Source organism: Triturus cristatus, chromosome 2_2 (assembly GCF_964204655.1).
Source record: "Triturus cristatus chromosome 2_2, aTriCri1.1, whole genome shotgun sequence".
NCBI lineage: Eukaryota > Metazoa > Chordata > Amphibia > Caudata > Salamandridae > Triturus > Triturus cristatus.
In genome coordinates, this window is record NC_140582.1 from 223,982,531 (window position 1) to 223,996,380 (window position 13,850).

Sequence of the window (13,850 nt, forward strand, 5' to 3'; positions counted from 1 at the left end):
CTTCAGTATTGACCAGCTATGTTATGATGATTAGGGGTGCACTCCAATAATCCTCCTTTTTTTCAAAACTTTTTGGTATGGGGTGCAGCAGCGAGCAAGAGCTACCAGCTCTTACTAGGTTCAAATATTAGTTAAGAACAAGTACTGGGACTTGGCTTTGCTGCGCGCTGTTCACTTGGTGATGGCACCACAATTTAAACAATTAGTATTCAAACTCATTGGAATTTTTTCCTCTTTTCAAAATAATATTTTTCAAAATAATATTTTTCAAATTCAAAAGATCATCATCAATGTACATTACATATGTTGCAATGTCAATTTGTTGCGTAAATACACATTGTATACAGATACTTAAGATACAACATCACTTATACAGAATCATGCTATATTCAATGCATATGCCCAATGCATTTCGGAACATACACTGTTCCTTCCTCAGGGGCAAATCTTCCACTAGGATGCATGTGCTTTGTACGTCAGATAGTCTGATGTAAAAACTCACTGTCTCTGACTGTTGTGAAATCTTCCTATTCACCATGCCTCGCTAGGCTCTTAAAACACGATTCCATCTTCTGTGACTCAACTGCCTCAAAGTGATGTTGTATCTTAAGTATCTGTCTACAATGTGTATTTACGCACCAAATTGACATTGCAACATATGTGATGTACATTGATGATGATCTTTTACATTTTAAAAATATTATTTTGAAAAAGATTATTTTGAAAAGAGGAATAAATTCCAATGAGTTTGAATACTAATCGTTTAAATTGTGGCGTCATCACCAAGTGAACAGTGCGCAGCAAAGCCAAGTCCCAGTACTTGTTCTTAACTCAGTATTGACCAGGGCATAATTGTAGGAAATCTTTATTAAAATGTCCATGCTCTCAAATATTCGGGAGTATGTTTTGTTATAAGCTCCCATCTTCAAGCCAATAACTGACAAACATGGAATGTTTTAACCACTTAACAATATCACAAAGTAAGATTTGGTGGTGCAGAATTCTATCAGCATAGCATGGAATTTTTTGCGGTCCTGTAGAACACTCAAAGTTAAAGTCACATATCGTTACATCATTTCGTAGTATAGGATGTAAAGTGATACCTCGCTGGTAAATCCTGAGGTAATCTTCTGTTTGCTGTCACTAATATAATCAAGGGCATCTTCGCCCCACTGAAAAGCTCCCAGAAATGAAAATAAAATGGAAATGGAAATTTTAATTTAAAGTGAGCATGTCTTTTTGGCCGGCCGTCTTGCAACGGCCAGCCACACATGCGCACTTTAAACTTCTCTAACCCAGCTGTCTTAAGACAGCTGGGTTAGAGAAAGCAAAAGTCGTCAGGCCTCTTCTTCTGAGAGCAGCACCAGGATTGGCTTGGGAGTTTGGTGCCTGCCTCGAGGAGAGAAGACCATCAAGGATGTTGTCTCGTTTGCAGGTAAGTGCTTTTAATGTAATTTTTTTTTTTCAATGTCTCACCCACCACACCACCCTCGGAACATGCCAGCCACCACTGAATAACATTGTGAAGGGTAGTTGGAGCAAAATAGTTCCTGCCTATTGCCTCTCTTGTCAGTCATTACAGATTGAAGAGGCCAAATTAAAATGCCCTGTTGGTTTTCAGAACTGGTATCTCAGTTAAAATTGGTCGGGTTATTCTCTTTGCTTCATTTCCGGATTATTCATCAAAAAGAGTTCTAGAAGGGTTTCTTTTCCATCAGTTACTGGGCCACACAATGGTGTTACTGCCTAAATTGATGTGTTTAATATCTGCCTCTCATGGTCATACAATTCTAAATGACACATTTTCTTGAGGGTCAACAGTTGCACTGCGTAAATAAATTAGGAAAGAAACTTGTCAATGTGTATGTTGGTCAGAGGTTTCTATAGAACCTGTTTGACTAGATCTAAGATCCCTGATGTTGCTTTTTCTTCCTTCCTTTCTATTCTCTTTGATGTAGAATCTATCCACATGTTAACACTAGGAGAGCCTTGACACAGAAATGGATTAATGGTGCCTGTATTGTGACTAAAATTAGTTATAGTCTGTGGACTCTCCCATTATCAATATCTTCCCCCATACCCACAACCAACAATCAAGCAAAAACTAGCAGGCGCCCCTTTTCTACAGAAGGGGGCTTGACAAAGAGTTATATTTGGGAGAAGAAAGGGACTATGCCGGCATATAACATACACCTCCACATATGAAACTGGCATGCAAAGGCCTAATTAAACATCTCTGTAATCCGTTGCTGAAACTGTTGTGCCCACGGGTTGTTAACAGGAGAAAGGCAATGATTTAAAATTAACAGAATCACCATAAAAGTATCTTTATCTGTGGCTAATAGCATCTCATATGCCACTTGTTACACTTTAATTTTATTTGTAGAGCTATAAATGTTTGGCCTTTTTTCACTGCCTTTTTAGGTTTACCGTTGAAAGCAGAGCATGGATTCCAGAGGAAAAAGAAAATGATCCCCTTCCATTTCTCGAGGATTTTGGTTTGTTGCCTTTAGACGACGAGGAGGTAAATGACCCTCATAGAAAACAGTAACATTTGAAATGGTGATTTGTTTTTGAGAACGAGCATGAAAGCTGAGTGTTTCTCGATTTTGGAGAGAAAAGAGTGTGAGAAGCTGGCCTGGTATCTGATGTCCACTTATGTAAGTGGGCACCTTGCACCAGTCCAGACAACCCTTATGGGGATTCAAGAGGTCTTAGACAACCCTAGAAAGCTCTCTAAGTAGTAGCTGTGGAGTGCAGCCTCCAGGCTTAGTCCAGAAGGAGTGTAAAGCAGCTTGTTTCACCAGAATGCGATCTTATAGTATAGATTAAGTGAAAAGAACCCCTCCAAGTTTTTATAAAAGTATGTATTTATTATATAATACTCTCTAGTATGTTCAAGTATCTCCCACACGGAGATAAACACAATGCACACAATACTTTGACAAGAAATACAGTGGGGGGGAACCAAACCATATATTAAGAAAGTGGTATAAGAACCACAGCTCGGGTCAGGATGATGTTGAGAGGACGTAGAACTGCTGGGGACCCACAGAACCACCCAAGGTATGTAGAAAGGGACCCCACGGAGAGCATGTGCAGTGTGTGAACATGACCGCATGCTCCATACAAGTCCGGTGCATACGTATGAAGTGGTGTCAGAAACCGCAGTGGAACCCAATGGAGGACTTCAGGAAAGTGCCGCTGCTGGAAGAGAAGAAAGTGTCCATGGGAATCCAAATGTGGATTCTTGGAAAGGAGTACCTGAAAGCAGTGGGGACAGAGTCTATGTCACTCAGGGGTGACCAGGAGACTTGGAAGACGAATGTCCTCCGATGTCAGGTGCTTCAGAGAAGATGACGATGACCTGCAGCTGTGAGGTCCAGGTGACGCTGAGGAAGACCACGACCCGGGTACGAGCTGTCCCTCAAAGGATGTCGAATGCTGAGGGGTCAGTGTCCGGCGGGAGCTCCAACAAGCCTTGACAAATGCAACCAACGCAGAAAGTCGAGAAGGTGCAAAGTTGGGACTAGCAAAGGCCAGGGGACTCACCACAATCAGGGGAGTCAGGGAAGGCCCAGAGCAATCAGGGTTGCTCAAAAGTAATAAGTGTGATCCTCAAATGGACCCACAGGCCGGAGGCATTGGAGTCACGAGAGGACCCCAAGCAGCTCACCAAAAGATGCAGGCCACGATGCACACGGTGCGGTGTGGCTGAAGATTCTGGTAACAGGAGATACTCGAGGTTTGGGCTACTTGGAGCCCGAAGATCTCCTTGGAAGGAAGCCTACAAGCCTTTGCAACTGCAAATTGGATGCGGTGAACAGGGGTTCCGTTATTGTAACCCCCACGAGGGATACTGGCCTCAAACCTGGTGAGAGGGCAGCGCAGGCCTCGGGAGCTGTGGAAAACCACCACCTGTGTTGCAGGACCCACGGAGTACGGAGGAGCGCAGGATGAGCAGACCGATCAACTTAAATGTGGTGCCTGCACATGCAGGGGAGTGACTCCTTAACTCCAAGGGAAAATTTCTTCCGGTGTCTTTGATGCTTCACAGGCCTTGGAAGGTTCCTGTATGATGGACAGGCATAGACGATGCAGCAGACTGGAAGGGAGACGAAGTCAGGCCCAAACAAAGTTCAGCGAAGTCCAGAGTGACCAGACAGTAGAAGTAGAAGTGGTGTCTGATCTGAATCTTATCCCACAACGAATATCGGGACCTACACCCAGGTAAGCCCTTAAGTACCCTAGGGAAAGAGTGGGGATGATTCAGGGGACCCTCCCAGGATAGGGTTTCGACAGGGGGAGTTTACTCCCATGTCCTTTGTCCAGTTTCGCTCCAGCGCAGGAGCCAACGGCTCCCAGGACTGGTTTGAACTGGACTATGCACAGGGACACCAAATGTGCCCCTCATGCCGACTTTCTTGCGCTGGCATGCGCACCCACCCAGCCCTAATACACTAATGGTCACACCCCCCTGTGACAGGATGCCTATTGTTCTACCTTCCTCCGCTCGAGCTTGGCTCAGCAGCAGGAGAGCAGAAATGTGTCTCTGGTTGGCAGCAACCATTTTGTGCTGTCCTGGTCTAGAAGGCTGGTACCGGGAACACTGAGTGCCTAACGGAGGGCTCTCCCAGTGCTTGGAATCATACCACCCACACCGTCTATGGTGTGGGTGGTATCCTTCCAACAAGTTTGATATCAAACATGATACGATTCGTTGCAGCCTTTTTCCGAGACGGTCATCGCGTAATTACATGGTGCCCCTCTATATAGTATATGGCTGCTTTACTCACAACCCGGGAGAATGAGCTCCGTAGGCTGCAGGGGTGTCCTGCTCATGCAGGGGCACCCTCTCACTTAGAACCAATCACCCTGCCTTCAGGATTGTAAAGGCCTGCTATAGGGGTGACTTATAGGTTTTAAGTGCAGTGACCCTTAGATAAACCAAACCTATATCTTTAGTAAGTGGTTCATGCACCAACTTACACAGGCTGCAATGGCAGGCCTGTAGTTCTATTTTGAATGGTCTCTCATGGGTGGCATAATACATGCTTCAGCCCATGGGAGACCTCTGGGGTACCTATGCCCTGGGTACATGGGTACCATATACTAGAAACTGACAAGGGTCCCCAGTATCTAATCTGGGATGTACCTAAGTACTGAACACAACAGTTTAAGGAGAAAGCAGATAGACTGGGGTCCTGATTAGTAGGATCCCGGTCAGACTACTCAAAAACAGCATCACATCAAGCGAAAAGTGGGGGTAACCATAGAAGCAGATCCTACTTTCCTACAAAGATAAATAGGTATATCTTCTAGATTAAGCTTTGCTGTAAATTAAGTTTACAGAAGTGTGGAAGTGCCTGGATTCCGAAAGACCTGCCAGAGAACTCTTCCTCTTCCAGGGTGTTGATATGGGATCCCTCCCTGGACTACCAAAATCAGTATACACCTAGACCTTGGTATGTTGTTAAAAAAAAAAGTCTTCCTCGTGTGAATTTGATATAAACGATGGCTTAGAATTATCACTTGAATGATAGATATGTTAGAGTTCAAGTTTGTTAGAAGAATGAAGACAGCATAGAGCCACAAACACTATTCATCACACATCCCTGATCAATTATCTTAGAACTCCATACTTTCCATGCTACATTTTACTATTATTTATTACCCCGTCATTAAATACCCTGCATGTGAACAAGAGTGTCAAATGCTTTGAAGGACATATTTTTCAACCAGCTTTTGGTTTCTCTTTCTCCCCTCCCTCATTTGGGAGTAGATGAGTTTAGGGGGAGTTGAAATCTTTTTCTCCCCATAGTATTTCTGTGGAGCCGATGGGGGCCCTCCCTTTTGGACACACAGTGTTGCAACATTGAGCCATTGCAAGTGCTTTCATCTGAGACATTTGGAGACAGCAGAATTCCTATCCTAGTGAAAGGACTTAGGGCCAGATGTACAAAGCATTTTTGTGAATGGTAAAATGCATTTTGCCGTGCACAGAAGGCAAAAAGTGACTCAGTAACTTGTTACTGAATTGCATTTTGCTTTTGCGATTTGGTATTAAGAAGGGGCGTCTTTAGGCTGTCCCGTAACAATGCCCAGTAGCACTGGTATGTATGAATGTTTTGCAACTGGGAATGCAGTCGCAAAACATTCACAGTTACCACCAACTTCAAGTTGGTGGTAACCCATTCTCAAACGGGAAGGGGTCTCCAAGGAACCCCTTCCCTTTGTGCATGTGGGTGCCAAATGTTTTTTAAGAGCAAGCAATGGTCCAACGGACCACTGCCTACTCTTAAAAAATGAAATTTTTATTTTTGAAATGCATCCCGTTTTCCTTTAAGGAAAACAGGCTGCATTACAAAAAGAAAATATTGCTTTATTTAAAAAGCAGTCACAGACATGGTGGTCTGCTGACCCTAGCAGGCTACCATCCCCGTGAATGTAGTCATTTACAATGGGTCGCAAATTGCGATCTACCTCATGAATATTGATCAGGCCGATCCAATTGTGAGTTACTGCGAATTGTGAACAGTGTCCAGCACACAGCTGTACATCGCAGTTTGCGATTTCCTAATAGGGAATCGCTAACATTTGCTATTAGGAAATCGCAAACATTCAATTTAGTACAGCTGGCCTTTAGTTCTTGATTCTTGTCTTTGATTGTTCTCAGTTGTTGGGTTTGGGTGTCTAGTACAGGTGGCCTCCGGTTATTGACTTCTCAAGCTTCCCTGAAAGAACATGAGTAATCTCTAGGCAACCAAAAAAAGTTCTATAAAACACCAATAAAAATGCAAAAGTAATAGGTTTTGTCATTGGGCATAAAAAAAAATCTACTCTAACAGTTTTCTCTACAGACTGAGTCATTTAGGGGCCAGATGTACGTAGCTTTTTTGCAGAATCGGGCCGTTTGTGACTGCAAAAAAGCATTTTTATATGTACTGAGCCCTGTGTGTGATTCAGTAGCGTATTACCGAATCACAAAATGGGTGTGCGGTTGAGTATTAGGAAAAGGCATGTTAAGGAGGCCCTCTTTCTAATAGCGACTCGCAGTGGTATGTGTGAATGTTTTGCAACCAAAATATGGCCGCAAAACTTTCTCGTTTTACTGCCTAATTCAAGTAGGTGGGTAACCCATTCGCAAATGGGAATGGGTCCCCAAGGGACCCCTTCCCCTTTGTGAATGCTTATAAAAACGTTTTTCAAGAGTAGGCAGTGTTCCAACCAACCACTGCCTACTCTTATAAAATGGAAAGAAAATGTTTCTTTTTTCTTTCTGAAACACATCCCATTTTCCTTTAAGGAAAAGGGGCTGCATTATTTTAAAAAAACACATTGCTTTATTTAAAAGCAATCACAAACATGGTGGTCTGCTGACTCCAACAGGCTGCCATCCCTGTGATTTTAGTGATTTATTTATTTCCGAAGTTTTATATGGCCCGCACTTGACCCGAAATCAGGAATCAGAGCGCTTTACATGAGCACCAGTTGCGTTACATGAGGACGCATTCATTTTTGTTAGGCACAGGAAGATTACGTGATTTGCCCAGAATCACAGGTTGTTGAGCGTCATTGCCGAGACTCAAACCTGATTCCCCAGATTTGAAGTCAACTGCCCTAACCGTTAGGCTACATCCTCTTCCCAATTGGTCGCAGAGTGCAACCTGCCTCATGAATATTAATGAAGTAGGTCTATTTGCGACCCACTGGAATCACTAAATGTGTGAAACACTCATTTGTACATAGCTGATTATGATTACTAAATAGCGAATCTCAAAACTTTGCTATTATATATTCGCAAACCCAAAGCTATGTACATCTGGCCCATAGTCCATATTTGTATGACTGCCACTACTGGTATTCAAACAGAATATAGTTTTGTAAAATAAAATTTTGATGACATCTCCACTTATAGCCTCACCTGTTTGGAGACTCCATCCTGGCCATCCTGGGTGTGAATCAGGGTTTGCACACTCAAACACGTTTTTATAATGTACCCCTTTTATGAATTGCAAGAGGGATGAAGAGAGAAATAGAATGGGGCCACTGCCCAAATGAGAAAAGCAGCAAATGGACACAGTGTGCTTTCATAAAAATATTTCTCACTTTACAGTGAGTGCAAATGCAGGGATAGTGGGTGCTCTGCTGTCCCTTGCAGGCCACCGTCCCTGCATTCACAGGAGGTCGCAAAATGTGACCTGCCTAATTAATATTCATCAGACAGGTTGGTTTGTGGCCCCCCTGTGAATGGGCAATTTGCAATTAAACGTATTATTACATAAGTCACGTTGCAAATTAATTCTCTGCACTCAAACTATCAGTGTGCAATTTGCACATCCCTCATCTGCGAACAGAGACAGCAAATAAGGCTACACATTATTTACTAGTCTAATGTCGACTAGAAGGATATGTGAGCTGCAGTTACGTTCCCCACTCTCATTAGGATTCCTTTGGTTTTCTCCCTCAATTTCACCAAAGGACTATCAGGAATTCCTAAGAATCAGTGAATATCTTCTCACATTTATATTCTCGGCAAACTCTTTTTAATTTTTGTAAAGGAGCCTTAAAATTTGGACATTAGCATCTCTTTTAGGTTTTGTCTGGATCGACCAGAGCCATGAGAGACCCTCGAGAGACTCCTTCACAAATATTGGCCTTATCCCATAAAAAAGAGAGTTCTAACATCTCTATTTCTTGAGGTTGTCTGCTGTATTTCGGATAACTTTTTGGTCAGCAGATTGCTCTCCAGGGGAGTATTATAATGATTACACATTTTTGTTGTTTGCGCCGGGTGCACCTTTAAAAAGGTGCGCCCGGTGCAAACAATGAAAATGCCCCCTATGACCTGCTCTGTGTTTTCACAGTGTATTCGGCAACCCGCCTGCACTTTTGAAGGGGATTAGAGATCCCCTTGCAGTCTGTGACTGCACCCGCACCCGCCTGCAAGGGGATGTCTGGGGGGTCCATGGAACCCCCTTTCCCCCCTTCAAAGGGCTGCCATCAGGGGGTATACTGACAGTGTGCCACCTTTTAGATGGCGCACTCTCAGTGTGTCTCCTGAGGGCTTCTTTGCCTCTGCGCCCACATCGGTAATCCGGTGCGAGCGCAGAGGCACAGGGATTCCTTCATTTGCATGGGGCACGGAAATGAGGGAATGCCCCTGTAAAGATAGTGCTGGCGCTTTATGTGCGACAGCACTGTTGGTAGTACAGAAGGGGCCACACAAGCATCTGCAGCCCCTTCTGTAATACCAAATTGGAGGGGCGCGCAGAGCGGGCGCAAACGCCTGTTGCACTCCTGGGGCATTTTATGTCATACGGCTCCAGAGTGGCAATCATCTTCATGTACTACATTGTCTAGCATCATTTTGCTTTGCATGTAGCCTGGAAAACAGCTGTGTATGCTACACCACACACCCTTTGCTAACTCTCTAAATATAAGTAATAGGGCAGTTCTATCAAACTACGCCCAGAAAGGTCAACCAGCCAGGCTTCTAAAATGCACTTACTTTGTGCTGCGCAAAGGTCTGCTGCCATTCTTCTGTACAGGAAAGGCATTCTTAAGCTGGAAGAAATGAGTCCATAAGATTGAATAGGAAGTGTAACGTTTACATAATGTGCTATTCCAATATCACCTGAAGGGGGCCCAAAATAATGCAAACCTATGTACTTTTTTGGACACAGTTGATCCTTCGCACTTCATAAGGTGGCATATGTCATCGGTGTCCCCCATGAGTGAGTGCATGAAATAGTGTGCCAATGATCTAGAGAGCTGTTAGTTTCATATTGTGCAAGGTTTCATGCAACCTTTTCACCCAGATCAAGCCATGGATCGCCAATTCATTTAAAGAAATTAATATTCTCACATAGTTCCTCTACTCTCCCAGCAATTTTATATTTTGAGTTTGTCACCTGGTCAGCTTCGTTTTTCCAGAAGCGTTCCCACCACCACTGCTGAACCCACTTAATCAAAAAAATAAGACCAACGGCCGTTTTACCTTGCCATAGCTGCATGGTGAACAAGTCGGTACTTTGTACTTTATAGAATGCCCTAGATAGTGTAGGCCATTGGCTACTTGCACCCACACCCCTAACACTAAGATTTAAGGAGAACCGCTGACATCATAACCTTAGTGCTGATTCGAATTCCAACAGTGGAAAAGGAAGACACCCGAGTCTTCGACAACAAGACCTGCACAAGACAAAGGCACGATGCTCTGCACCTGTGGCAACCATCCTGAGGCTGCACATTGCAACTCGTCTTGGACTAAAGACCAGTTCCTCCAAACAGAGGAACTCCTTTGAAAGCCAAAGGCAACTTCGGACTACCTTGAACTAGTGGCAGTACTCCCCTGCAGTCCGCGGGTAAAAACAATATCCCAAAACCAAAGAATTGCTGGCCATCGGGCCCTGCGAGGGATCACCCAAAAGTAGATGGTCCAGTATAGTGTGGGAAATGTAGACCTTACCTCCAACAAGTTTCAGGTGGCTACCGTTTTCCTACTGACATCGAAACAACTTCTTGCTGACCTTATCGCTGCCAAGGCTTGTTTGTGGCCAGTCCGGCGACCACTACCTTTGCTCGATGCTCCAACGCAAGGGAACTCAGCAGCACCTTCAACGGACCCCTTCAGTGGCCCCATTATCAACTTTTTGCATTTGTTTCCTCCCCAGTACCTTCTAAGTGATAAAACCAGCTCACTTGCAGCACCTGCTTCCGCATCAGGGACATCCAGAGCAACTCTGCACCCGGACCCTATGAGTCAGGTAAAATTCAACTGACTTTAGTGGCCTGGTCCATGGACCCGCATCACCTTAACCCCCGTGTTCCATGTAACTCGATCTGCAAGTGACCGATTTTCACTAGAGCTTTTTACCATTGACTGCAATGTTAAAGTTCTGCAGCATTGAATTGCATTGATTTATTTTCCCTTCTAAAATCCATAACTCCAGTTATATTCGTCTGATTGTCTTTGTTTTGGTGTCTAAATTAATATAAGAACCTGCTTTATTTTTATAAATTGATGTTGGATTTTTTTCAAGTCCTGTCAATTACTTACTGTCCATGTTGGTAATCTGAAATGCTTTTCCTAGACCCCTTTCACCAGACGGAAGTCACTCAAGCAGACCGCTCCCCCACCACCACCATTGATAAGGTGGTAGCAAGCCTTGAGGAAGAGCTTGACCTCCTCTCACTATAAGAGAGTAAACTTGAACTCAAGGAAAGGAGACTAACTCTTCAAGAAAGAAGGGTCAAGATAATAGTGGCTGCAATTTTATTTGGGAGAAAGAGCCCTAAGGTCCCCAAAGCTATTGTCCCAAAGTTTATTGATGGTGATGATATTGACAAATGGTTTCCAGCCTACGAGAGGACCTGCAAAATGAGGAGGATACCACACTAGCACTGGGGCTCTCAGTGAAGGGCAGTGGTAGACTTCTGTCCCTTGATGAGGATGCGATTGAGTCCTATCAGCATATGAAGGACACCTTGATAGATGGATTTGGACTCACTTCAGAAGAGTACAGAGTGAAGTTTAGGGACACACATATAGGTCAAAACCAAACATGGTGGATTTCGTAGACTCCTCAATCAAAGCACTGGATAAAAGGCAATGAGATGGACACATAGGGGCCGATTCACAGAACTAACTTAAGACAAAATCCTAAACTTGCTACTTTTGGTATTCACAGAAGTTAGGATTTTGTCTTAAGACAAACTTAAGACAGACTTAAGAAAGACTTAAGACAGACTTCCAAGTTGTCTTCGCCCAGAAAACTGGGAAAGATAGCTGACAAATGAGTCAGAACCAGGGAGTGCACAGAGACCCATGGTGGGAGCGACCAGAGAAAAAGGGTGCCCAGACATTCCAGCAGGGGAAAGATGTGAGTAACAACAAAGACAAAAAAGAAGGAGTTCTGAAAAGTCTGCCAGGGTTCTTCTCAGGAAGACTCTTCCCAGAATAGACGGCAGGGGTTATCAGGGTTAAAACTGGGACCCAGCAAAGGCTCTTGGGGTATGTCCTGACTGTCATCAGCCAGGACATAAGAAACCAGATGAAGCAGGTGCCAAAAAGTCCCCCAGTGGTGAACAATCCAAGGGATTGGCTAGCATAGGAGTGGGGATGGAAGTGTAGTCCAGAGAGGCCAGAGGTTATACTGAGGCTACTTTAGTTTCCCTGGGTGGTGTGGATATTGAAGTCCTGGCTGTCCTACCTTCAAGCATGGAGAAGTACAGACAAATGCCAACTGGACTGGAGAAGAGGCTCTGAGGGAAGCAGGTGCCAGTGTCACTATGGTAGCAGCTCCACTGGCTTCCCCAGACCAAATGATACCTGGTGTTAGTCACCAGGTAACCATTGCTGACAAGGAGACTCTGCTCCGTCCAATGGCCTTGGTAAGCTTAGAATTGGGAGATGTTACTGGCCCAAAGAAGGTGGTTGGGTTCCCTGTCAGCCCAGTAAAGTGTCTGTTGGGAAATGATATGTAAACACATGCTTGCACAGAAGTGGCAAGGAAGGCTCATGCACAAATGCTGGATCTCCCTGAGTGGGTGTGTGTGACTACAAGAGCACCAGCAGCACAACATGAAAGTCATGGGAGCCTAGATATAATGGAGCAGGGCTAACAGGCAAGACAATGGACAAGAAGTATGTTAAGGCAGCTTCAAAGAGGTCACAGGACCAAGGGTATAGTTCTCCGGATGGGCATTCACTGGTGCTTGAGGAGGGAACTGCAGTTGAAGGCGGAGCACCTAAGTGCAGGGTGACCCTCCAGAGAGCACCTGTGCCAAGGGCAAAAGTTGTGTCCAACTCTTGAAGGCCTTCGGCAGCAGGCTGCAAAGCAAGAAAGGCAAGAAGAGGGAGATGTCAGTGGTACCCACAGAGTCTACTGGAAAGATGGCCTTTTGTACACTGAGTCCAGGAACACCAAGAGTAGACCTACAAAATCCGAGATGTCGGATAAAGAATCTAGCAAAAAGGGATATGATTTTCGCTCAATCTGAGTCGACAGTTCCTATGACTCAGAAGGAATCGCACTGAGAAGCATGACAGCAAAACTCAAGCAAAAGATTTGTCGGAAAAATTGATAGCAAGACAATATCCTAAGCATCTAGTATCGAAAGCTAGGAAAAGAGCTTTTAACAACCACAGAGAAGCACTCCTAGAACCACAACAAAAAAGAAGTGACCGCACAAGACAAAAGACCAATCTGTATTACCACGTTTAATATTGCATCAGACAGGGTTTCAAAGATAGTTAAAAAACATTGGCGGACCCTGAACAGTGGTAAACTGGACATACCTAGACCCATGTTCAGCCACAGGAAAGGCAAAAACATGAGAAACTATCTAGTACACACACGCCCTAAAAACACAGCAGAAACAGAAGGGCTACAACGAACATTACACACACTACCAGGGGGCCACTACCCGTGCAGTAATTGTAGCGTATATCACCCCACTAAAAAGGTGGTGTTTAACAACAAAATGACCTGGGAACTATGCAACTTTACAAATTGCAACACTACAGGTGTCGTATATCTGATTACCTGCATCTGCAAACTCCACTACGTAGGGATGATTACTAGGAAAGTCAGCACAAGAATAGTGGAACACCGAAGTAACATTAGGTGCAGCGAGCAACCACTAAAATGACATCGCACTTCATTGAGAAACAACACACCCCCAATGACCTTAGGTGGGTGGTCCTGGAAAACATTAAGAACCATGACAATCTGGAACAAAGACTCCTCGAGAAAGAACAACGTTGGGTCTTCAAGTTACGCTCTTACAGTCGGGGCCTAAATGATAACATTCCTTGGGGCCAATTTACTAAATAAAAATTGGGA

At 44.3% G+C, this 13,850-nt stretch overlaps 1 protein-coding gene across 1 annotated transcript in view; it reads left to right on the forward strand.

Annotated features, from left to right (window-relative positions):
• Positions 1–13,850, forward strand: part of SHOC1 (shortage in chiasmata 1) — a 1,571,389-nt gene that overhangs the window by 204,184 nt on the left and 1,353,355 nt on the right. The window contains exon 7 of the mRNA XM_085643056.1: positions 2,425–2,524. Coding sequence (XP_085499182.1) covers positions 2,425–2,524 — 100 coding nt within the window. The remainder of the gene's footprint in view (positions 1–2,424; positions 2,525–13,850) is intronic.